We start from the raw sequence: 26,857 nt of genomic DNA, 5'->3' as shown, positions 1-26,857 counted from the left end.
ATGATGTGCTGAGACAGTAATCAGGTTCATAGACAGAAAAGAGAATGGAGGGAGAGTCTCAGAGACTGAGGCCAGCATAGAAGGAGGAGAAATTTCCATGCAAGCAAATGGCAAGAGTCATGATGACGGCTGGCGGCAAGAGGACACAGTTATGTCGATAGACTAAAAATCACTGACCGGGAAACTCAAAGGCAACTGTAATGTTAAAATGTAGGAGCCATGTATCTTAGTATCTTACCACGATACCCTACAGGGCTGGCATTGTGGCTCAATGAGCTAAGCCACCATCTGCAGCATCAGCATACCATAGGGGCACTGTCTCGGAGAAGATAAGGGTCTTCTTTCTCAGGCGAGTGTCCTTCTTTCCAGCTGCTTTCCCCACCTACAGGGACACCCCACAGCCCCACAGCAGCGACTTTCCCTCCTCGCTCACCCACTCATTTCTTTCTGACTGCACCTACACAAGAGCTGCCTACACTCAAGTCACTGGCTCAGCCTGTGCCGGGGTTGGGGGGGAGCCATCTTCCAAGGGCCAGGGACTCAAACAGGGGTATCCTGTCATGCATTTGTACGTCAGTATTTCCAGAGACCTCTGCAGTGAAGTATTCAGGGCTGTGTAACTCTGGCATTCCTAGAGTGACAGTCATGCCAGATTTCTGAGATTTATTCTCCTTCTGCTGTCCACAAAGAAAAGTACCTGCTCTGCAAGAGCTCTACCGGGCCGGACCCCTGGCAGGCTTCAGCAAGCACCACCGTCCTCGCGTTCTCAAGACCTTGAGTCAAGGTGGGCTCGGCAGGGAGTTTGTGAGGGGCGAGGAGCTCAGGAGCTTCCCTGTGCCTGTGCTGCTGAAAATGCCATCCCTTCTGTGCCAACTTGACACACCCACTTCCCTGGATGCACCTGCCCCTCCTCCATCATGTGAGAAGGAGCTTGGATGAACTCATGTGTGCTGAGTTCCACAAGGAGATCATGAAACATTCCAGGATCAACACACACACACACACACACACACACACACACACACACACACACACACCACCCAAGCCGCACCCCACTTGCACATTCAGTGAGGACACCACCCCCTACAGGGTAAAAGGGGAGGTCAAGCCAGGGTAAAGGCAAGTCTCTCTCTTGAGGTTGCCCATACTGGTGTCTAAGTGTCTTTCAATAAATCCTGCTTTCAGCTCATCTATGTCTCTATCTCCTAGTAGACACACTGGGAGATAAAAACTTGGACCAAGGGTAGTTGGGGGTCTCCGAGGCTGGCCAGAGCTCTCCACCCCCACCACATAATCCAGGGGTCCCTGCCTCCACAGCCGCACCAGTCACAGCTTCTTTTCCCTCCGCTGAGCAAGGAAGGGCTCCAGAGCATCATCTGTTCCGATGGTGACACCCCTGGCACAAGGGGCAAAGTCTCTCTCCACATCTGTGGAATCTGCTGAAATGGCATATTTGCATCCTGAGAATCTGGTGCCATGCTTTCCTAAGCAGCACCTTGTGGGGTGGGGGGGTGGGTGTGGATCTGTGGGTGTGTGTGTGGAGGGGAGGTGTTTCAGTTCAAATGGACACGTGCTGAAGCCCATGTAAAACTCACTACCCAAGCAGCCTTTGTTGGCTGTGTGCTGCCTGGGGGAGCAACCTGTGCTATTGATAGAACTTGCAGTGTAAGTGTAATCCAAGTTCCAGGCTATTTTTATAAGTCTGTCTGCATCATAATGTGAAGTTGCACTTCCAAGCTCATTGCCTCCACACACCAATTAAAATTGCAAGCAGTCTTATGACAGGGAAAGTAACATAGTAAGAAGGTTAGGAGGAAGTGCAGTCTCTAGGTCAGCTGTGCGTTCCCCCCTCAGTTTCCTGTACCATTCAAGGGAAGGAATCATACAAACATTCCACAGGGCTGTGGGGGGTTGATGACACGGATGAGTGCTGAACAGAACTTGACCTAGCCATAAGCTCACCATACCTTGTTTATTTTGTCCGCTTCAATTTTCTATCACCCCCTGGTGCATTCATTCCCTACTGACAGCCAAAAGTGGGTGGTGGAGATGAGACACCTGCCCTAGAGCGTACAGTGCAGACTTAGCCCAGACCTGGCATTCGGCAACTCTCTGCAATCCGCTGACCAGGAGCCATGAATGGCTTTTCTTTAGACACTTGACATCCTTAAACAATGTGTCCAGATTGGGACCACGCCACAGCATGAAGCACAAGATCCCAGGATCAGGTGCATGAGTCTCTCACCTGTCTCTGATTCCCTCGGATCCAGCACCCTTGCCGGCTTCCACGTGGCAGTTGTCCAGTGAGGCACTCAGCAGGCCCCCCGTAGGATCCCGCAGCCTGGGTGTGAACAGCTCCTGTTCTGAGCACGCCCATCTCTGAGTCCATGGGAGGAGCGTGGGCTGGGCCTCAGGCTGGCATGCAAGACTCCAGTGGGCCTTCTGCACAGACTTGCTCGGCTCTAAAGACGGGGAGGAAAGAAGATAAACAGATGCAAGAACAGCATGACACTTCTTCTGTTACTCATGAAGCAGCAACGCGTGGGGACTTCAAGTTCATGGAAAAAGGACAGAAGAGATAAGTTTAGCTGTAGCCAAACCATATAGGAATCTATAGATACAAAGTATCTTCAAGGAATTCATGAAAGGTTCATTTTATATATGTGTGTGTATATCCATACAGTTAAATATATATAATATATATTAGATTATATGTATGTGTGTATGTATGTATAATTTTTAACTGCATGGGAGCTGGCATTGTGGCACAGTAGGCTAAGCCATCACCTGCAACACTAACATTTCTTATTGGTACAGTTCGAGTCCCACCTGCTCCATTTCTAATCCAGCTCCCTGCTTAGAAAGCAGTACAAAGGGCCTGGCGGCGTGGCCTAGCAGTTAAAGTCCTCACCTTGAACACGCCGGGATCTCATGAGGGCGCTGGTTCTAATCCCGGCAGCTCCATTTCCCATCCAGCTCCCTGCCTGTGGCCCGGGAAAGCAGTCAAGGACAGCCCAAAGCCTTGGGACCCTATACCCGCGTGGGAGACCCGGAAGAGCTTCCTGGCTTCGGATTAGCATAGCATCGCCGTTGCGCTCACTTGGGGAGTGAATCATCGGACGGAAGATCTTCCTCTCTGTGTCTCCTCTCTGTATATCGAACTTTCCAATAAATAAATAAATCTTTAAAAGGAAAAAAAAAAGCAAGCAGTACAAGATGATCTAAATACTCAAGCCTTTGCACCTGCATGGGAAACTGGATGGAGTTCCAGGCTCCCAGCTTCGACCTGGCCTGGCCCCAGCTGCTGCTGCCTCTTGGAGGGCAAACCAGCACATGGAAGATCTCCCTCACACTCTAGCTTAGCCTTTGAAATAAATATAAATCTTTTTTTCTTTTAATCTCTGCATGGATTTCAAACATCTTTGTACCAAAACAAGCTTCCTCCTTTCAAGTCTGTCTTCCCCAAAGAGTTTTCAGAGTGCCACAGCACTGATCTCTCCTGCTTCCTACACCCGGAGACCCGCTCTTCCCTCCACGCTCACTCCTGGCTTCCTGTGGTCAGCACTAGGATTGCAAGTCCTTCCTCATCAGCGCTTGCTGCTGAAGGAACGGACGGGAAGGCCCTCAGGAACAGACGAAGGAAGAAACGAGTGCTCCTGTCCCCTGCAGCTCCCGGCACCAGCAGCCAAGGACCCTGCTGGAAGAGCGACAGCAAGAGCATTCGGGAACATTCGGGAGCTTTCCAGGAAGGTCAGACTCCATCAAGGCCTGAGGTGGAATCCTGTGCTCTTGGCCTTTTGGCAAATTCACGCTCACCAATGCTGAAGGGGCAAATGGCCTGGGTGTCCCATGGACTCTGCCTTGCGGAATGGGGTCCTCAGCATCAACATCGGTTCAGCCGCCAGCAAAATCCTATTTCCTGAGCTGTGGGGTGTGTGTGTGTGTGTGTGTGTGTGGTGCAGGGCCCCTCCCTGACTCCCCTCATGCTGAGGTGATACCCTGAACTTGCACCTCTGCCTGTAAAGACCCCCACTTCCTTGCTCATCCTGTTCATGGAAGATTGGGACCATGTGACTGCATCACTGAGGTTAACAAGACTTTGTACCAACTTGGGCTTGCATTCAGAGAAAGGCAAGATGGAGGCTGGATTCTGCCCATCTGCCTCTGCTGAAGCCAGCAGAAAAGAGCTGTGCACATCTGCTCACCCATTTCCAGATTCCCAGTGCTGCGCACATGTGTGCATGCATGTAAATGTGGGCTATGTGTGGTGTGTGTATGCATGTATGTGGTGTACGTAGTTTGTACATGTGTACTTGATGTGTACATGCATGTACGGTGTGTTGAATATGTGCACATCTACAGCATGTATTGGAGCATGTATTATATGCGGCATGTATGTATGTGTGTATGTGGTGTGTGTGCGGTGTATATGGACTTGTGATGTGAATTTATGTGTGCATGGTATGCGTGGTATGTATAGATGCATGGTGTGTTTTTTGTCTGTGTGACATGTTGATTGCATGGTGTACATAGACATGTGTGGTGTGTGGAAATGTGTGGTGTATACAGACACATGTGATGTGTATGGTGTGTGTGTGTACATAAGCAAGCATGGTAGGGCATGGTTTGTGGGTGTGTGTGGTGCTTGCATCTGTACGCCCAGTGATACACCAAAAATGGAGATGGTATGGCTATGCAGACCCAAATTGCAGCACAGGAAATCCATCTAGGGCAGGCATGGGCTTCTGGTCACCAGGCCCAAGAGCAAGTGACCTTCGACTTGATCATGGTGGGTACTCTCCCCTATGGAGGACAGTCTGGGCAGGGACAGTGGTGACCACAGGGACTCAGCTCAGAGAGTGTTAGCAGGTTTGAGTCCTACAAGGATTGAGGTTGCAGGACTCAGCAGAGAAGGGACAGCCCAGAGGGAGGACCTGGGATGCTGAAAGAGCTGGGATCCCAGAGAGAAGCTGCAGAGCACTTGGGCTGGAGGAGGAAGCCCCTGTAAGCAAGACAGCAGCAGCTTACACACTGAGGTCAGGAAATGAGACCACAGATGCTGGGCGCTCAGCCCACCGAGGCAGCAAGTGCTGGCATCACCACCGGACCTCAGCCACCTGGGCTTCAGTGAGGGTGGACAGCTGTGCTTGGAGGCAGGAGAGCTGAGAGCTGGCAATCTTCTAGGGATGGGGAGGGATGCCAAGGATACCCCAAAGCCACCAGCCCATCCTGGAGAGGGAATGCTTCCGGTGTGCTGGCCATGGATGGTTCCTGGCATTGTGATGGCATCAGGGAAAATACACCTATCTGGATGTTCAGGGTTGAAGTTCAAGTTCATGACATGAGACACCCAGAGAGCCAAGGGCCATGAGGGAGAAAGAACCAGGGTAAGAGCCTGAGTAGACCCCACAAATACACAGTCCTATAGTCCAGGTTTGCTCATGGAAGTGCCAAGGGCACCCATGGGACCTCAAGGGCCCGGTCTGCAGGGCTCACAGATTCTGCCAGCTTTGGCCCCTCAACAATACACTTGCCAAAGCTCAGGCATCTTTTTTTCTCCCCAAGGAACCCAATGTAACAGTGGAGTATCCACTGTTGGATTGGGTATCCAACAAAGGATAGAGAGGCCCAGGAGTACATGGGGAACTTTCCCTCTGCCACATACACTAAGTGCATGGTGCTCCCTGAGTAGTTGGGACTGTGCGGGCCAAGTTCCAGGTTGATGCTTCTCAGTTTTTCCTGTGCATTTACCCCACCTGGGCTCCTTCTCAGAGGCAGACGTGCATTTAGGAGGCTGCAGTGGGACCCGAGGCTCTGCAGCCTTAGCAAGCTCCCAAGTGAAGCGCACACTGCAGGTCCAGAGCCCACACTGTGCCCATGAAGGCTATAAGCTGCATAGTGTACTATTCCTGTCTATAACAAGTCAGACGTTATAGAGGCCAGAGGCTGAGCACAGCTATAACAAAGCCAACACTTACAGCCAAGCCTCTCAGCCTTCTATGCTCTGGCACCCATGAAAGGCCTAAGACAGGAGGAAGTGGACAGGTGCTGGGCCTCCAGAGCCAGAAGTTCAAATCCCAGCCCCACCAGCAAGTAGCCAGTGTATAATTGGACTTCTCCAAACACAGTAACTCAGGAACCTACTGCATGGAGTTCTTGGCAATTGTGGTTTAAGCAAATAGCATTATGTAAAACACCCATGGGATTATTTATGTAGGTACTTAGCATAACACTGGGAGAAAGTCCTAGTAACAATAGTAAACACATCTTAGCACGTCCTGAGTGCTTAATCAATATTAACCAGCCAGATGTGATGTGTGGCAATGTCTTCTCTTATTAGACATTCCTAATTGTTCCTATGATACACGTGCATTGCTGGAGGTTCCATGGAAGGACCACACACCAGCAGTGTGTGGCTGCACACGGCACTGTTCTCTGTGAGCTGGGTTTACCATCTAAGAGATAACATACGTTGTGATTTTTGTGACTAGCCTTCTTCATTGGGAACCTCAGATTGTTTCCAGAATGTGGGGTCAGAAATGGCATTCTAGGAACGTCTCCGGCTGGGCACTGACTTGTCTGTGTTTTTGCGTTAAGTAATGTAGGATAAATGTTCATTCACAAGTAAGCATAGGGGGGCAACGGATATGACTTTGATATATAGTCCCAACTGTTCTCTGGAAAGATCGTGTTGATTCATTCTCCCAGCTTTATTTGCTTCAGTGCTTGCCCATCTAAGGGAAAGATAATGACTTTCCTTTTATCAGATGTCTTTTTTTAAAAAAAAGATATAATTGTTTATTGGAAAGGTAGAGCATCAGACAGAGGGGAGAAAAGGAGAGAGAGAGGGGGGGAGAGAGAAAGATCTTCCACCTGTTAATTCATTCCCCCAAAAAGCCCCAACAGGCAAGCTTGATCCAAGGCCAAAGCCAAGAGCCAGGAGTTCTGTCTGGGGCCTCCCACACTTGTCCCATCACCCACTACCTTCTAAGGTGCATTGGCAGGATGCCGGACAGGAAGCAGAACAGCCAGGATCCAAACTGGCACTCCGTTATGAGATGTCTACACCACACACGATGCCTTAACCCACTTGCCACAACACCGGCACCCATTTGTGTTATATTTTTGTCATTACTGGGGGGATACCTAAGACTTTGTGGAAGCTTTGAGACCAACTATATCTACTTGTACCAATGATTTTATTTAAAGTGTCACATGTATAACTGAGAATCCAGCATACACTTACCAGTGACGTCTTGGGGGAATGGTCCGGAGCCCATCAGTGCGCTGAAGGCATGCTGGGCAGAGCAGAGGCCCAGCAGATACCTACAGGTCTTAGCTGAATCGGCAACAAACACGTGCTTCTTCCCAGTGACGCTGCTGGTGATGCTGAACTTCTTTCGCTGAAAGAAAGAAACCCAGACTTTCCTGAATACAGCTATGCAGAGAGCATCAGTACACTCAGTCCCTGGGGTCAGGATCGCCATACCAGGACCATGGATGTCGCCTGACTAAGACCTCACGTGATCTTCTAAAGAAAATCTGTATGTGTTCTTTCATTCACAAATCCTATTTCTGTTTGTCAGGTGAGTGCTATTTGCCAAGAGGTTGCACAGTTGAAAACAACACGGGGTGAGCCGAGGACACACGTGGCTGTCCAGAAGGCGTGCATGTGATCCGCAGTGCACATTAGGAAAGGACTATCACATTATACAAACACCAAGGAATCGCAGGCAAGCATCTCAGGGAGCAGGATTAGGACCATGATACAGCACGCGTGTAGGTGTTTGTGGGACAGTGACTGGTGGTTAGGCCATCGAATGCATTAGGACAGCAGTCCTGTCCTTCCTCTCTGTCTTCTCCTGCTCAGATCATGGCCAGCCTGGCTGGGGTCCCTGTAACAGGGCAGTGCTACCCTGAGTCCTTCTGACAAGGTTGGGCAAGCCAGCAGGATATCTGAGGGGCCGTCCCCTAACATAGACCTAAAGGAATATCGCTGTACAAGCTTGAACCCAGACTGTTCATTTGTGAATGTAGAAAGCCTCCTCGCACCTTCCTTCCCCCAGTACAGAAGAAGCCATGATCACCGTTTCTGACCACACAGCCTGCCCGCTGTGGTCTGGAATCCCACGGGTGAACGGTCTCGATAAGCTATCATTCCTATACATTCATTCACCTCAGGCTTCCCTCTTAATGTGGGGTGCACATTCAGACCCTGTGTCTCGTGTGTCTTGCTATTGTGTGCCAGGCTGCACTCCAGGTGTTTCACGAGGATTAACTCAGTCCATCTTTGTGGCTACAGAATGTTCAGGTGGGAGGGGAAGAGTGTTCTGCTGGTACGCCAAATCTGCTGATGAGGAAACGGTTTGAGGGCCTGACGCAATGGCTCAGTGGCTAAATCATTGCCTTGTACACACCAGGATCCCATAAAGGTGCTGGTTCTTGTCCCAGCTGCTCCACTTCCCATCCAGCTCCCTGCTTGTGGCCTGGGAAAGCAGTGGAGGATGGTCCAAAGCTTTGAGTCCCTACACCCATGTGGAAGACCCGGAAGATGCTCCTGGCTCCTGGCTTCAGATTGGCTCAGCTCTGGCTGTTGCAGCCACTTGGGGAGTGAACCAGCAGTGGAAGATTTTTCTCTCTGTCTCTCCTTCTCTGTAAATCTGACTTCCAATAAAAATAAATAATCCGGGCCCGGTGCAGTGGCGCAAGTGGTTAAGGTCCTCGCCTTGCACGCCCGGGATCCCATATGGGCGCCAGTTCTATCCCGGCAGCCCCGCTTCCCTTCCAGCTCCCTGCCTGTGGCCCGGGAAAGCAGTCGAGGACGGCCCAAAGCTTTGGGACCCTGCACCCGCATGGGAGACCCGGAAGAGGCTCCTGGCTTCAGATTGGCTCAGCTCCAGCCGCTGCGCTCACTTGGGGAGTGAATCATTGGATGGAAGATCTTCCTCTCTGTCTCTCCTCTCTGTATATCCGCCTTTCCAATAAAAAACAATAAAAATAAATATTTTTTTAAATAAATAAATAATCCTTTTTTAAAAAGAAACAAATCAAGAGTCCCCATAATGCAACAGAAATTGAGATAATACCCACAAGGAATATTTCTCTGTGTTGCACTGGTTGCTTTCAAAAAACAGAGCAGGAAAGAGAGAAGCACAGAGGGAGAGAGTTGCCGCCCACTGGTTCACTCCCCAAACGCCCACGATGCCCCATCCCTGGGACCAAAGCAGGAAACCTAGAACTGCAGTGGCAGGGACGCAACCATCACCATTGCCTCCCAGGGTACCTTTCTTGCCTGCACAGGAAGCTGGAGTCAGGAGCCGGAGCCAGGTGGTGGAGCCAGACACTCCCAAATGGGACATGAACATCATAGCCATCACTCCAAATCCTGGCACCCGCTCCCCCTTCCACTTTCAATGCTCATGCACAAAACAACAGCATTTATATTAGCTTCTTGGGCTGAACTAACAAGGCTGTCTCTCCAAAGCTTCATGGGGAAAAAAAATATATACACATTTTTGGAAAACATAATTTTAAGAAGAGTAATAAAATAAGTTAAGGGCCCGGCACAGTAGCCTAATGGCTAAAGTCCTCGCCTTACACATACCAGGATCTCATATGAATGCCGGTTCTAATACCAGCCACCCCACTTCCCATCCAGCTCCCTGCTTGTGACCTGGGAAAGCAGTCAAGGATGGCCCAAAGCCTTGGGACACTGCACCTGTGTGGGAGACCCAAAAGAGGCCTGGAAGAGCTCCTGGTTTCGGATTGGCTCAGCTCCAACTGTTGCGGTCACTTGGGGAGTGAATCATCGGACAGAAGATCTTCCTGTCTGTCTCTCCTCCTCTTTGTATATCTAACTTTCCAATAAAAAAAAAAAATCCTTAGAAAAATATGAAGTCAAGAGACAATATGCAAGATGAATTTATACGGGACTTGCAAATGACATCTCTCTTGTAGACACTATCTATTTCAGTGAGAACTGAGCTTGAGCCTGTAAAAATAACCTGATCACAACAAGGCTCACGCTGGGAAGGCTCCCTGGAATCCCTGATCCTCTTTAAGACTGATCTCATGTGAGTCCCAATCGCAGTCGCCCTAGGGCACTCCGTTCACACGAGCCAGAGATTCACATATGGGAGATCATTACCCACTGCTTTCCCGCTGAGAAACTTGGCCAGCTAGTCAATTTGGGATGACTTAGTCTTTCTTGAAGTGTGCTTCACTTTGATGGACAAGGCAGTGCTCATGTGAACGGATTCTGAGTCTCGCTGAGCTTTTCTATACTGCACTGTTTTTACATAGTAGATTTTCTTTTTTTTTCTTTTAAGATTTACTTTTATTATTTTTTTTTTTATTGGAAAGGCAGATATACAGAGAGGAGAGACAGAGAGGAAGATCTTCTGTCCGATGATTCACTCCCCAAGTGAGCACAATGGCGATGCTGTGCCGATCCCAAGCCAGGAGTCTCCCGCGCCGGTGCAGGGTCCCATGGCTTTGGGCCGTCCTCGACTGCTTCCCCCGGCCACAGGCAGGGAGCTGGAAGGGAAGCGGGGCTGCCGGGATTAGAACCGGCGCCCATATGGGATCCCGGGCGTGCAAGGCGAGGACCTTAACCACTGCGCCACTGCTCCAGGTCCAACATAGATAGTATATTTTCTGGAATATGGATAGATGTTTCTCTATCTGTCTTAGTACTTCATTCTCTGTCGCTAAAAGTTCAGTCCTTGTCAAGGGTGCCGAACCAAAATAGGGTTCACTGGGTTCGATTAAACAGAGTTTAATCTGTCGATAGATGAGGAGGTGGCCGCTTCACAGCTCCAGTGCTACCTGCCAATGAGGATGTTTTGTTTCAGGGGGTCGGGATTATTTACTTATTTGGAAGGTGCAATTACAGAAAGAGAAAGAGATACAGAGCTAGCTTGCATCCACTGGTTTACTTCCCAAATGGCTACAACAACCAGAGCTGGGCCAGGTTGAAGCCAGGAGCCAGGAGCTTCTTTAGGGTCTCCCAGAGCCCTGTCGGGTGAATGTAGAAAGCTCTTGAGCCATGCTTCCACTGCTTTCCCAGGAGTAATAGCAGGAAGGTGGATTAGAAGTGAAGCAGCCAGGGTTCGAACCATCCCTGATGGGATGTTGGCACTGCAGGTGGTAGTTTAACCACTACAAAGAAGGCAGAACTAAGAATAAGATGAACAAAAGATAGAGCCGGATGTATGATGTCCTCTGGCCAGGAGTTAAAGGGATGATTGGAGTCACAGTGGTTGTCTGGTGACGACCCAGGCTGAGCTGGTATTCAAGTCCCCGGTTATCCAGCAATGCTGAATCCTCAAGGAGTGGCTTCAGTCAGGGTGGCAGCTATGTGCAGGTGGTCAAGGCTTTCTGTCCCGGACCTGGAATTTCTCTAAACAAGATTAGCCATCAGAATGTTGTAAAACCTCGTAGGGCCAGCTGCACCAAACCCTTAATTAGGGCATTAAGCGAAGAAGGGCAGGCTGGGAGACTGAGCCACCCAGCATTCACATTCCACGCACTGCCATGTCTTGCCTCGGTGCTCAATCCATCATCTTTGGCGCACTCTTTCAATGCCGGACATCGGATTAGTAACAACGCCCTCGATCGGCACCCAGGGATATGTTTTCCAGCAATCTGCAACCGTACACCAAGTTCATTCAGACATTTAAATACTGTAGATGAGTGAGCCCCTTTTAAAGACCTAATAACAATTGCTTAACAAATCTAAACAGGGAGAGTCATCAACACTACACACACACATTTCTTTCAGCTTGCGAACTCTCTCAACCAACGCATGGGGAACATTAAGGAGAACAGATCAGTTCCCTTTCTTTGCATAGAGTTGAAAACGCTTTGGTTTGCAGTGATGGGCTTCGGCTTCCATTCAACAGCATTCTGACAACATCCTTGAATGGCAAAGTGCATGTGCAGGCCAACCTTCCCGGAAGCAGGCTGCCCCGTGAGGCAGGTGAAGTACAATCCAGGCCTTGTGGGATGTTGGGGCATGATGGTGAGGACATTTCTCTGCAGACTGCCCCTGCAAGCACCCGAGGGGCTCCGGTACCACTAGGTTTCTCCGTTGTTGGAGATAGTTCATCACCGCTGGCTGCATTGTCATGACACACTGCATTCGCCCGTGTGCTTCGTCGCACGTTTGTGTGTTTTCAGGCATCATTGCAGTCCAACAAGATTCCTCCAGGCAGATGCGGACGAAGCTGAGCCCCAGGGCCCTCCCATGGATGGGGTCCCAGCAATGCATGCCCACGGTCTTGCAAAAATGTGATGCTTACTCTTCATCCCACGCCGACTTCCTCTTCTTCCACAGTCCCTAACACCAAATGGCACTGGGTGCTGTGGGAACAGACTCCCCCCCAGAAGTTACAAACTGCACAGTTTTAGTTTAGATTTTGTGGGATTTATTTAAGTCACCTGTAATCTCTTGTGTGATGGTGACTTTACTGTGAACCATGCCGAGGAAGTCCTTCCAGGGGTTCTGTGACAAAAACACCTGTGACATTGACCATGAGCTACTATATCAAATACTCTAGGAGGTTTGATAGCTACAGAGCCTAGTCTGTGGAAGATTTTTACAAAGATCAAAGCACCAAATCAAGTGAATTTCTGTCCTCTTGAAGGCATACTCCATAACTGTGCATATCACATTATCAATGCACTATGCTGGAGTTTCCTTTTTTTGGATAGGAACCAAAAAAAAAAAAAAGGAATTTGTGATATTTCTTGTGTTTGTAACAAGATCTATAGCCGCACTACAATGAGAAAGTGTGTCCTTATGTTTTATGTAAGCTATCAATTATGAAAATAAATTTCTATCAGATAGGCTATGAGAAAGACTCAAATCATATTTCTACTCTCTCTAGAGAAAATAATTACTCCAAAATGTCATCCCAGAGAAGAAATAAGCAGAGGATGTTAGCCAAAAGTGTTATAGAGCTGTCAGAGGATTCATTAGTAAAAATAAAATTTTTCAGATGTTTTCAATGTTCGTTCCGCTCTTTTAAAAGTTACCATGTTGTTGTGATTACCAGTCTGGAAAGAAATACTCCCTTGGAAAAATAAATAAATAAAAGAAATACCCCCTTGCCACAGTGTACTATAATTGTGATTCTGTGAGTCTGAGAAGGATGATACGCAGCCTGCATCGGCTCTGCTTTCCTGCGTTTCTCTTCTGAGATTTTGACCTCGGTCCATTCTTTCAGAAGGAGCGTTTGCTGATTGATAATCAAAGCATGCACAGATGCCAACACATCTACCAATCACACCCTTTGAAAACAGCTCCCCACGCCCTGGGCGACTTCCGCACAGGCAGGCGAGACAAACGAGCCGGGAGTGAGGCATTTGGCCTTCAGCTATTAATATGCAAGATTGAATCCAGCTTCCGGAGCTAATTCTCAGATTGATCCTAGCGTTCCCAATTTTGTGCCTGCAAAAACACAAATTCAGTCATTTTCTGGAAAAGACGCTTGGCTTATGGCCCACAGCTGGTGGCATGACTTCAGTGTGACGACTTTGCCCAGAGAACAAGTCATTCATAGTGAGTCAGAGATGACCGTCAGGATAGGCAAACTCCAGCCAAGTGGTGTGTTCAAGGCCGACTTTGTCTTGTGAACTTGAATCAAAAAACTGCGGGTAAAGCAATCATATTTGCAAGCATCAAACCAATCCATATAGAAAGGACTCGCCAACAGGGACTCACCGATGACCCTTCTGACTTCAAAAACTCCAGTGTGGGAGGACAGCACTGCAGTGTAAGTGGGTAACGCCACCTCCAGCAACACTGGCATCCCATTAGGGTGCCAGTTCATGTCCCTCCTGCTTTACCTGCCATCCAGCTCCCTGCTAACGTACCTAGCAGGAAAGGAGAAGATGGCCCTGGAGCTTGGAGCCCTGCACCCATGTGGAACACCGTGACGGAGTTTCAGGGCCCTGGCTTCAGCCTGGACCAACCTGGATATTAAGATCTTGTAGAGAATGAACCAGAAAACAAAAAACAAACTAACAAAAAAATTGCTCTTCCTTTCTTTTCACTCTATCTGCCCCTTTCTCCCACCCCCCGTGTAACTCAAACAAGTAAATCTTTTAAATAACACACTTTTCAAAATTACTTTTCAGGTGAACTGCATTTTTTAAGAATGTTTTAAAGCAAACTGCATTGAAATAATCAGGAATGTATTAATATTGAATTGATTCTTTTTCACAAATATGTATTTTTATTGGAAAGGCAGATTTGCAGAAAGAGAGAGAATGAGAAAGACCTTCCATTCACTGGTTCATTCTCCAAGTGGCCACAATGACCAGAACTGAGTTGACCTGAAGCCAGGAGCCAAATCTGCCACACAGGTGCAGGGACCCAAGGCTTTGGGCCATGCTCGACTGCTTTCCCAGGCCACAAGCAGGGAGCTGGATGGGAAGTGGAGCAGCTGGGACACAAACTCCCACTCACATGAGATCCCAGCACTTGAAAGAGGAGGATTAGCCAATTGAGCCATTTGTAAGGCCCTGAACTGATTCTATAATTTAAATTCTTCAAATAAATGAAAGCAATGCAAGCAGTTAAACTCTTGAAATCTTCAAATAGAAATTTGGTTTATATTCAAGTTTGTTCAACAATATTGGGGAAAGGTTTTTCTGATCCTTTGAATGGTCTTTAATGAACTCAAAAGATGCTCAAGTATTATATATTTGTGGATATACTTATTTCTATCATAGTGAAAAGTGATAATTATTAAATCCTAGCAAGAATTATACTTTGGCAGTGCATTAACCTCAAAATCCAAGATGTAATTCACAAAAAAACTTTCAGAAAATAATTACCAGCTATAGAGTGTTGTATTTAAGAAACTCTTACATCAGATAATGATAACAACAATAGACTAAGCAGAAGACTTTTTTTTTTAATCACTTGAGGAAACATAATCCTTTAAAGCACAATGGGATTGTTTTCATGGCGCAAAAGCAGAAGGACCTCATGTTTTCCGCTGAAGTATCTGTGAACTCCAGCAAACGAATCCTACAAACACTGAGCAAGGTGACTCACTGTGCGGTCCACATCCAGGATACCAGCTCCACATCTACTGGAACTAAATTCAAGAAGGACGAAAACTCCCTCAAGGAGTGTCCCCATTTGACTGTAAATGTTCTGTGTTGAATGGGGGCTTCCGGTGTTAAAATGGCTTTTAAACACACAATGGTTATTACAGGTGTGCAAACACCAGTGTCCATGGCACACCTGTGTCCACACATCAGGGCAAACTTCAGAGCTTCCGTTCCATTAGCACCACCTCCCACCCCTCACCTCCCACCTTGCTCTGCGCTAAGGATGGTTCTTGGGTGCTGCCCCTGAAACCCCTGGAGGTCTTCTCCCAATTGTCCCAAGAGTGCACAGAAAGGGTTAACCCCATCCCTCCCACAGTGCTGAGTGCAGGTTAACCCCAAGATCCTTTAGAGGGCTCTGAGCACTCCAGTCAGGAACACAAAGACCACTGACCCCTTGCCCAGGTCAACAGTACAAAGGGAAAGACAGCATGGTCATTTGACACTCAAGTCGTACTCACACGGGTGGAAATCTTCCCCATCTCTCTCCATGGAACCCACAAGGTGGCGACCCTGCTGTTGTGTTTCACGACATAGACTGCGATGCCCTTGGCACAGACCCCCAGAGCCACCTCCCCTCCTGGCCTCTTCTGGTCTGGGTAGACCCGGTGGATGAGCATGCCGTATTCCGGAAGCTGCTGAGCAACCTGCAGTGTGGGAGAGGACACTTTGGACAACACAGCACATTACTCTGGAGTCAACAGCCCCCAGCTGGGCCATCCAACACACTGAGAAGATGTTTCCTTTGCCAACACTCAGTTGAACGACTTTCCCTCCTACAGAACGTGTCCACATTTCTGATAGGTAGCATGTTTCTATTGCCTTAACCCAAGGAGTTCTTTCCTTGTGGAGGTCCTGAAACAGCACTTAGAGTACAGTTATTACGAATAAGCTACCATAGAACAATAGTCCTTTAAAATTCATCTGTTTGTTTTATTGGAGAAGCAGATACAGAGATGGACAGATAGAAATCTACTATTGCTAGTTCTCTCCCCAGATACCTGCAACAGCTGGATGCGGGCCAAGTCAAAGACAAGAACCGGGAGTTCAACCTGGATCTCCCACGATGAAATGGCAGGGGCTCAATCCTTTAGGCCATCACTTCCACCTCCCAGTGTGTGGACGTGTTAGCAGGCAGCTGGCATAAGGAGCCAGAGGCAAGACTTCAACCTGGGCACCCCAGTGCAAAGGGCAAGCATCTTAGCTGCCCAGCTAGTGCTGCTCCAATTCCTCCCCTTGTGTTGATAGATCTGCAGGTAGGCAATGCTACCTCCAGACTTCACAGTGGTAAACAGACCCTTGAACTTCTGGTCTCTGATCCTCTTTGTTTTCAACTGGAGAGATCCTGTCACAATGCTACCATCATCATCACCACTGCATATAATCACATGGTTTGGGGCCAGAATCGTGGTACAGTAGGTTAAGTGGCTGCCTGTGATGCAAACATCCTATATGAGCACCAGCTGGAGTCCTGACTGCTCCACTTCAATTGTAGCTCCCTGCTAATGTTCATGTGACAGCAGTGTGGGATGGCCCGGGTGCTTGGTCCCTGCATCCATGCGGGAGACCCGAGTGGAGCTCCTGGCTTCCGGCTTCAGCATAGTTCTGGCCATTGCAGCCATTTAAGGAATAAACAGCGAAGGGAAGAGTGCACTCTCTCTCCCTCTTTCTTTCTCTCTCTCTCTATATATATATTTCCTCTGTTTCAGAACTGTCTTAATAGATCATGAAAGGAAAACATATTTATTGAACACTGGTGCGAGAGCAGATGTGAGCAAGCAGACCAGCCCAGCACCATAGGCCATTTATCTTAAAGCATCTGATAGACTGTGACCCTGAGAGACTTGCTTACCCTTTGCTGATGGGGGATTATCCTTTTGCTATTTTATGTTTCCATTAATCAAAGAAGGATGGGACACTTTGTGGCTCCCACATTCCCAAGGGAGGCAGGAGCCATGCTGAGCATTTTACATATGTGAGTCCATCATTATTTCATCAATGTAACTCTTTGCAAAGGGGACAGGGAGGTCCAGGAAGCACCAACCATCTGCTCCCACTCCCTCTTTGGAGCCAGGAGTGGGAAGGCAGAAATTAGAAGCAGTCGGCTCGAGTCATCACTCCCAATAACTAACCACACGATGTCAACAGGGACGTCGCCAGTCTGGACCCAAACAAAATCCTATTTGGTCTGTCTCACGGCGCCTGTCATCCACCCCACGCGAACATGCTGGCCTTCCCCCACCCCCCAGGATCACTTCCTCTCCACGCACGCCTGCTGCGACCCCACTAGGCCTCCAGCCCTTGCTGCATCAGGCAGCCAAGTGAGCCTTTAGCCAGCCACAGAAGACTGTGCTGACCCTAGAACCAGTGCAGTGGAAGCAAGTCGGGTCTTTTGACCCCACAGTTCCACTCTTGGGGATGCTGCTCTGTGTTCTGGCAGGGAGCGGGGCAGGACAGAGGGACTGGCTGCCTGGACAAGACCACCTTAAAGGAGCCAAGGATATTCTATTAACAAAGAATTGGCAGTCTTCTGAGAAATGCATTTGTGATCATGCTAAGCAAGGAAAGCTCCCAGATGCAACCAGTATGAACTCAATAACGATTTAAAAAAAAAAAAACAAAAGTAGCTTAGCATTTCACAAACCCTAATTATGTGGACAATGACTCCATGATAGGAAAAAAAAAAAAAACAGCTTAACCTAGAACAGGCTAGTCTGGGTTTGATGCACTAATGTGGTTGTGCATCTTCCAGACAGACATGCAATGGTCCCCTAACTGAATTGCAGCCAAGTCGGCTTCTAGCCCGAGACAAGCAAACGGCAGTAATCATGAACTGGGGGATGCCCAGCTGCCACGTTCATTTTTAAATGAAACTAGAGAGCCACAGGAGCTATAATTCATGGAACATAAAGCCTGTGTTTGGAGCTACTGTGCTTTGTGACAGCTTCTAACGATCACAACTCCCTGGGCACTTACAAGCTCAGGGAGGGGACAGGAAACGCCCAGAAATGCTTGCCAAGCCCTGCGTCTCACCAATACATGGACAACAGCACTGACAATATTCAGCACAGGCATGGCCTGGAACCCACATCAGAGTGTCCACCATCAGTCCTCCGGACCCAGCTCCTACCTCCCCCCCCGCCAGGGCAGACCCTGGAAGGCAGTGGTGATGGCTCAGGTCACTGGGTTCCTGTGACCCACCAGCTCCTCACTGCAGCCCAGGCCAGCCCTAATCATTGTGGGCATCTGGGGAGTAAATCCCCTGTGGGAACTCCGTGTCTCTGTCTTGCAAGTACCTTCATTACCTTCAATCCACAATTTCACTCCTGAGACCATATCCTTAAGAGATTTCGCAAAAGGACAGTTAACACTCTATGCACAAAACTGCCAATCCCAGTGCTCCTGAAAAGAGCACCATACTGGGCCTGGCGCCATGGCTCAGTGGCTAAATCATTGCCTTGCAAGCGCCAGGATCCCATATGGATGATGCTTTGTGTCCTGGTTGCTCCATTTCCCATCCAGCTCCCTGCTTGTGGCCTGGGAAAGCAGTAGGGGATGGCCCAAAGCCTTGGGTCCCTGCACCTGAGTGGGAGACTGGCTCCTGGCTTCAGATTGGCTCAGTTCTGGCCATTACAGTCACTTGGGACGTGAATCAGCAGACAGAAGATCTTCCTCTCTGTGTTTCCTCCTCTCTGTAAATCTGACTTTCCAATAAAAATAATAATAATAATAAAAATCAGGACATCATATGTTAATCCATAATTTTAGTTCTGCAAGTTTATATGAATACACAAACATACATATAGAATATCAACCCAATATATAGAGAGATAAATGCACGTAATAAAAGATGCAAGATGAAAATGTGAAAATATAATTGTGCTGTCTCCAGGGTGGAGAATGCTGTGGAAATGTTTACACTGTGCCAAACCCCTGACCATTGTCATCATTCAAGTACTTGGAAGGGACACGACCAGACCAGCACCCCAGGCTGGGGCTTGGAGAGACAACAGCAGTAACGTCCAATTCGCAGGAGCTTCAGTGGCCGCTTATCACCGTCCAGTGCCTTTGGAATCCCCACCTGCCCCCATCGAAAGACTGCTGCAGAAACACACTGGGAGGCTGAACTGAGGAAAGCAGTGAGCACCTTCCTGCTGGCCCCCGCATGAGAAGCAGGGGTCCGTTCTGCTGCACGATTGGCCAGGAAGAGGGGCAGGACAGAGCACGCCTCTGCAGCTCCGTTTTCTAGTGTCCACAATTACTAACAACAAGAAAACTATCAACAGAGACTTGCGTGCAGAGAAATGTACAAACACCTGATTTGCCTTTGTGTTTGCTTATTTCAAAATTTTATTTGTGGGCCCGGTGTGGTGGCGCAATGGTTAAGGTCCTCACCTTGCACGCCCGGGATCCCATATGGGTGCTGGTTCTAATCCCGACAGCCCCGCTTCCAACTCCCTGCCTGTGGCCCGGGAAAGCAGTCGAGGACGGCCCAAAGCTTTGGGACCCTGCACCCGCGTGGGAGACCCGGAAGAGGCTCCTGGCTTTGGATCGGCGTAGCATCGGCCATTGCGCTCACTTGGGGAGTGAATCATCGGACAGAAGATCTTCCTCTCTGTCTCTCCTCCTCTCTGTATATCCTCCTTTCCAATAAAAATAAAATAAATCTTTAAAAAAAATTATTTGTGTATCTATTTGTTGGAATGGCAAACACAGAGAAAGAGAATGAGAGACAGACAATAAGCAAGAGTTCCCATTAGCTGGTTTGCTCTAAAAACATCCACAATAACCTCAACTGGGCTAAAGAAGGGAAGCTGAGAGCCAGGAACTCAACCCAAGTGTACCATGTGGATAGCAGGAAGCCAATTACTTGAGCCGTCACCACGGCCTCCCAGGGTCTACCTACATAAGCATGAAACCAGAGCCAGCAGCCGGAGCTGAGAAGAGAACCCAGGTGCTCCCGGAGGAGACAGCAGCGTCTGGACTGCAGGCTCAGACACCTGCTCCCGTGAGCTTCCTTTAGAAGCTGTTCCTCAAATCTAAAGGCCCAGCCACCTCACCCATCCTGGAGGTCCCAAGAGCTTCCCTCCCACTGGTCCCTCACCGCACCTGCAGAAGGGCCGCCTCTGTCCAGGTCCCACCACCTTGACCTAGAGTCACTGAGATGCCTCTTGCTCTGTCTTTGGTGCTGTCTGCTGCTCCACAGCCATCTGCCCCGTGAGTCTTGGATCGTGCCAGGAATAGGAGCCAGGTTTGGGGTCTCCATTCTGCACTTTAAGCAGAGGTTGTGGAATATGCAAAGCACAACAGGGTTAAGTGCTGCTGCATTGGCCAGGATGCTGAGTGGCCCAGAGCTGCACCCCTGTGGATGGACTATGCTGGCTGTGTTGTGCAGAGGACAACAGCCAGAAAACTGCAGATGTGGGATCTTCTGGTAAGTTCACTTTGGCTCACGAGACCCTGGCTTTGTACTTGAGTTACCCTGCAAGTCAACTACAAGAAATGAGGTCTCCCTGCTCACAAAAGAGTGACTAAGATACTGCTCTAAGGTTGAAGAAAGGACCCACTACCCATCCCTCAACCCAGTCTGCTTGTTCCATCTTTGGGGCCATTTCCAACACTGCCTGCTCCTCCAAGCCTCCCCCTGACCGTCACGAAGCCCCTTTCCTGGAGAAACCAAAACCTTTCCCTGGGCCTCCTCATATGGCCACTAGGGGAAGACTCCCACAGGGACTGTGCTGACTGCCTGTCCCTTGAACCCTGAACCTTCTTAAAGCACTGAGACCTCACCTTCAAAAACTGCAGCTCGGCTTCCTCTCCCGGGGATGCAGAACTGAGCCGGTGTATCCGGGAGACCTCGGCTTGGGCCCGCAGAGCCGTCATCCTCCCGATCAGACTGGCTGGGATGTAATCTTCAACTCGAAAATACACCGTGCTCTCCACCTGCAGGACACAAGGACCAGGGAAGGCACTGAGGACACACCAGGACAATTGAATGAGACTCTCGGGTCCACGCAAGGCCTAGGGCCAGGAGCAGCTCTGTTGGGACAGCAATTACCCACTCTAATGGAAGTGGAACCTACACTACAACGTGAGTAGGAGGGAAAGAAGAAAGGAGTGCCCACTCTTGAGCCCCTTCTGTATGCCAGCTGGTCCTGAGTCACCAGGTACTCACCGTAATACCATAAGGAGGGCATTAATGAGCAAGAAGGGGACATCACCCAATGGGGCCAGCAAAACTGGCTCACCCAAACCCCTACACATTCCTTGATGCCCTTCCACTTTTAAAACTACACCAGCATGGACCAATACTGTGGCAAAGTAGGCTAAGCCTCCAGCTGTGGTGCCAGCATCCTGTATGAGCACCACTTGATGTCTCAGCTGTTTCATTTCTTTCCAACCCAGCTCCCTGCTGGTTACCTGGGAACAAAACGAAGGATGGTTCAAGCCCCTACATTCAAATGGGGGATCGGGGGAACTCATGGCTCCCGGCTTCAGATCAGCTCATCTCTGGCTATTACAGCCATTTAGGGAGTAAACCAGCAGATGAAAAGATCCTTTCTCTCTCTCTCTCCCCTCTCCCATGCTCTTCCATTTCTCCTTATCTCTGTAACTCCTTCAAATTAAAAACAGATAAAATCTAGAGAGAGTTTAACAAATAAAAACACAACAACAACCTGGCCCTTAGACTTCATTTGCTATTATTCACCAGCATTCCTGTCCATCCATGCTCCTAGTATGTCTACCTTCCAAGGGAGGTGTTAGCCGGGGCACCGGCTCTGCACACAAGAATGAACAGAAGGAGCCCCTTAAACAAGAGAACATCTGAGACCCAACTCCAGCACAGGCCTGAGGCGTCTTCAGATGCTTCCCCCTAGGATAGGTCGGCAGACCTGCATTAATCACTGCCTGATGGGCTGGTTCTCTGTAGACAGAGGCCAGGACAGGCAGAAGTGTGTTGAAGCCCATGAAGAGAGATCTCGGGGACTTCTATGAAGAATGAGGAAGGAAGGCTGGGCAGAGGTTGAAGCTAAATCTGCGTGTGCTGGTTTCAGGCTGCCCTGCCATTCTAGTCCTGATCAAGCGTCTCCCCACATCAAAGGCAGCTGGGAACTGGAGAAGTCACACCCACAGCTGGCTTTGGGTAACTTGGCTTGAGATGGGGAATCCATGCTCCTAGGGTGACACAGGCTTGTCCTCAGGTGGTTATAGACCAAGCGTCATCAAGTTAGATGCTGGCCCATGCTGGTTCTGAGCTCAGTCAGAGGCAGGGAGGCAAAGAAGTGGTTCAGCTGATACGTAGGGAAGCACAGGGAATGCTAGTGGATTATCAAAATCCAGGACACGGACAACAGCAAGTGCTGGCAAGGATGTGGAGCCACCAGAACCCTCATTCACTGATGGTGAGAATGAGAAACAGCATGGCCACTATAGAGGACAGTTTGCTGGATTCTTTGGCAGAACTAAAAGTAATCTCACCAGCTGATCTAGTACTAGTCTGCCCTGATGTCTACCTAGAGGAGAAATCTGACATCCACACAGATGCTGATGACAGCTTTATGCACAGTCGCCAAAACTTGAAAGTGAAATGTCTCCAGCAGGTGACTGAATAAACAACATTCAGCACTAAGAACCCACGACCCATCAGGCCAGAAATGCAATGCATGTTACTAAGTCAAGACACTCCAGCATAGGAAGTTTCCAAAACCTTCAAGGAAGTGTGTGTGAAGACAAAGTATGCCGAAGTTTAACTTTTTTTGCACCAAAATAAATTGATCTTTCAATTGCATTTTTCCAAAAAAAAAATCTTGAAAGCACTCTCTTCTGTCCTAGAGAAGTTCGTTTGGAATGCAAAAAGCTGCCAGCACAAGTACATGTACATCTATATCATTTGTTAAAGGAAAGATGACAAACAACTCTAATAATAACAGCAAACCACAAGTACAAGGTGGCACTTGGGTGATGACTAGAAGATGCAGCCCTGGGAATGCATCCCACACGGCCACTCAGGAGGGCCACCAGAGGACAGATGTGAACTGAGACTACAGTGCCAAGCCAGCAGGGCAGTACTCACAACTGCCCCAAATCCCAATGTGTTCAAATCACACCAGACCCAACTGTAGGATGTCAGGAGAAGTCTCTATTGCCCAAGCTGGGAGACAACAGCCCCTACTACCCTGAGCTGCCAAAGTCCGGGGTTTTTAAGCTCTCATCCTCCAATCAGATTGAGAGCCATACAGACCAAAGTTTCCATACACTCACGTAACTAAGCAGTGGGAAGTAGGAAGATAACTGCCAGAGCCCAAAGTTTTCCTATAGTTAATTAACCTCACCTAAAACAATAGCAGGTAGGAGGAGCCAGTGCAAGGAGCCTCTGGAGCCATTTCCACACTGCCAGTTAACTTGAATGGGGCAGGAGGCAGGAGGGGAGTGGTGTACATGCAGTGCCTTCAGACCCATTTTCACGCATCCAATTAACTAATGAGAAGAGTTAGAAAAGGCAGTTTTCACGAGGTTGTCACTTAACCTGTCAAATGGGTGCTAGCCATCAACTGGCTGCACCCCATCACAACAGCAAAGTGGTTCTGCCATTGTTTTTATGCTAAGATTACCTTTGTCTCCCTTTTTAAAATACAAATATGGTCAAATTACTTCTCCACATACAATTTTTCAGAAGCTCCCAGTCCTATCCAACAGTGACTTACGATCTTTTTCCAACATCAGAATCACTTTAGGAGGTCACCCTAAGTCCCTCTATGGCTGACAGGTGGTTCATAGCTCAAGCAATGATGAAACACCTGCAATACCCCCTCAACTGGATGGGCCAACCTCACCTTTCTGCCCATCAAATGACACAGAGCAGAGCTCTGGCCTGAGAGGTACCCCTTAATGCCCTTTGAAGTGCCATCATAGCACCTAGCATATAGCCAAGCAGGCCCTTAGAAGTCCTGTTTTTTTTACCAGCTTGTAATTGGCTCAACTACAAATAGAAAGAGAATGAGCTTCTCAAGGCTGAGCCGGTATTCAACACAGAACAGGCTCTCCAGCAACAAGGTCTGACCGGGCAGCCGCACACAGGAAGGGCTCATGTATCCTGTCGGTTTTACACACGGAAGGAGGGGCGCCTGCCTTGGTGGGCGGCAGAGGGCATTGCGGCAACTCTCTGGACCCCAACTCTGGGGGAAGGTGAGGCTTGGCAGATCTCTTCAGTGAATGATGAATAGAAGTCCTGAACGTGTGTGCGTGTGTGCGTGTGTGCGTGTGTGTGTGTGTGTGTGCATATACATATACTTCTATGCACACATATACATGTGCATGTGTGAGTATGCGTAAGAATAAAACAATAACCCTCATCATACATGAAAATAAACTAAAAATGAATTGAGGACCTAAATATAAGACCCCAAATTATTAAACTTCTAGAAGAAAACAGGGAGACACTGGGAGATTTGATTGTTAGACACTGGAAGAGACAGTTTTGGTTTACTTTTTTTTTTAGAAGACCCCAAAATCATATGCAACGGAAGCAAGCCAGAGAACCGGATGAGCTTCTGCAGGCAAAGGAAACCATCAGGAGTGAAGCAGCAACCTACAGCATGTGAAATATATATATATATATCGGGAAACTACTTATATGACAAAGGATTCATTTCCAGAAAGTACAAAGAATCCAAACAACCAGGCTGGAAAAAAAATCAAAGCATCCAAATTTCTTTTTTAAAACAAAGAAAGAAATTACCTAAATAAACAATTCTAAAAAGAGTTCATACAAATAGCCAGCAAGTATTTTGGGAAATGCTCCAACACCACTAATCATCATGAAATACACAAATCAAAGTTATATTTAAATATCATTTCACCCCAGTTAGAATGTGTATTACTAAAACAACCAAACATTTTACAATTGCTCACAAGAGGTGAAGGACAACGTGGAAAGTGTAAATGATACCAAGAGCCTTGTGCATGTTTCTGTGAAGACTGAGTTAATGCTCTGGAAAGACACCTACCTAAAGAACTGAGATACCAACAGTACCATTATTCACAACAGCCAAGATGCGAAATCAACCAAGATGTCCACTGGCAAATCAATGGACACGGAAAATGTGGCATACATACAGGACACAGAACTAGTCAGCCTTCAAAAAGGATGAAATTCTGCCATTTGCAGCAACAAAGTTGGAACCATGGGACATTAGGCTAAGTGAAATAAGTCAAGCATAGAAAGGCAATTGCCACAAGGTCGCACACGGGTTCCTGTATAGAAGCTGAGAGTTTGATCTCAGAGAAATGGAGAGTGTAAGAGTACTTACCCAGACCCTGGTGAGGAAGAGGGGGATGGCAGAATGAAGAGACAGTGATTGGATAGTTACAGAGAAACACCTGGATAAAAGGTGTAACTTCTACTGTTCCACAGCTGGGTAGGGTAATCATGATTGGCAGCAATGCACTGTATATTTTGAAATTGCTAGTAGAACAGATTTTGAGTGTAACCCACACAAAGAACAAAATGCATTTGTGAGGTTATAGATAGGGCGACTATCATGAGCAGGTCATTACACATTGTATGCAGGTATTGAAATGTTCCATTGCACCTGAAAAAAGATACAATCACAATGTGTCTATTAGAAATAAAGTTTTATAAGAAAAGATATAAGTGATTATGCTGCAGCAAGGGCTTGGTCAACAAGACCGGAACTATCACTTGAGAGGCGATGCATCCAGAATCCACACCATCCCTGAAGGCACAACCAGAGGGTCTCCAGTTGAGACTTGGTCATTTACCAGCATGATTGTTCTTATAGCAAACATGAAAGAGAATGTGAACTTTACGATGTTTCTCTGAGGGTTGAGGGAGTGAATGCTATGGATTAAAAAATCAGGGTGAATGGCAGGCACAGAAGGATCTCACAATAAGGGTTCACTATTACTATTGAAGAAAAAGAGAATTCAAATAAGCTATTGCTTTTAGGAGAAATCTATTAGACTAGAATTGTGTTAACAGGTATCAACTTGATTGGTTCATCTTAGTAGCCCCTAGACCTAGCAAAGAATACCCAATGAGTGTTTCTTGGATGGATGGATGGATGGATGGATGGATGGATGGATGGATGGATTAGTTGGATGTGTGGATGGGGGTAGATATGTGGATGGACAAGTATGTACAAGTATATGGAAGAAAGGAAGGAATGGTAGGAGGGAGGGAAGGAGAAAAAAGTAGATACACAGTTTGATTGTCAGATAGGTAGATATACTTATGGATGGACACATACTTAATTACACAGTTGGCATCACTGATGCTCCCCTATCCCATAGCAGCTTTTCCAATGCTCCCCGCCCCCTGCCCCCAGCGGCTCTGTGCTCACCCCTACCTCCTTGGGATAACTGCCAAACTCGGCCTGCAAGGCAAGGCCACCCAGCCGTAGCAGCATCTCATCGTCACAGCTCAGCCTCTCCTCCAGGATATCTCTCCTAAGCTGCAGGTAATACTGATGCCTGGTCAAGCTGTGCCTAGAAATGCAGGGCAGGTGTTAGGACAGCGGCCATGCTGAGGGAAAGGACTCTCCCAGTCTAAGACTTAGGGAGGGGAGGAAAACGGGACACAGCCCAAGAGAAGCCAGAGGGCAATGCCAGGTCTGACAGGGTCTCCTTCACTGGCACCTGCCTCCTGCCATTAGCAGGGCCCCTCTATGCCAGGCACAACACACGACCCCCACAGAGACATGTGTTTCTGTGA

The 26,857-nt window shown here is 48.2% G+C and overlaps 1 protein-coding gene across 1 annotated transcript in view; it reads right to left on the bottom strand.

Annotated features, from left to right (window-relative positions):
• The window catches only part of FRMPD2 (FERM and PDZ domain containing 2), a 79,017-nt gene that overhangs the window by 31,212 nt on the left and 20,948 nt on the right, over positions 1-26,857 (bottom strand). Inside the window, exons 11-15 of the mRNA XM_040970386.1 lie at positions 26,493-26,631; positions 20,914-21,066; positions 15,585-15,770; positions 7,225-7,403; positions 2,246-2,455 (exon numbers count right to left, since the gene is read on the bottom strand). Coding sequence (XP_040826320.1) covers positions 2,246-2,455; positions 7,225-7,403; positions 15,585-15,770; positions 20,914-21,066; positions 26,493-26,631 — 867 coding nt within the window. The remainder of the gene's footprint in view (positions 1-2,245; positions 2,456-7,224; positions 7,404-15,584; positions 15,771-20,913; positions 21,067-26,492; positions 26,632-26,857) is intronic.

The sequence above is a fragment of the Ochotona curzoniae genome, unplaced genomic scaffold (assembly GCF_017591425.1).
Source record: "Ochotona curzoniae isolate NIBS_2020 unplaced genomic scaffold, NIBS_Ocur_1.0 scaffold_4763, whole genome shotgun sequence".
NCBI classification, from domain to species: Eukaryota; Metazoa; Chordata; class Mammalia; order Lagomorpha; family Ochotonidae; genus Ochotona; species Ochotona curzoniae.
The sequence above is the reverse complement of the archived record's forward strand: the minus strand, read 5'-3'. Positions and strand labels throughout refer to the sequence as shown.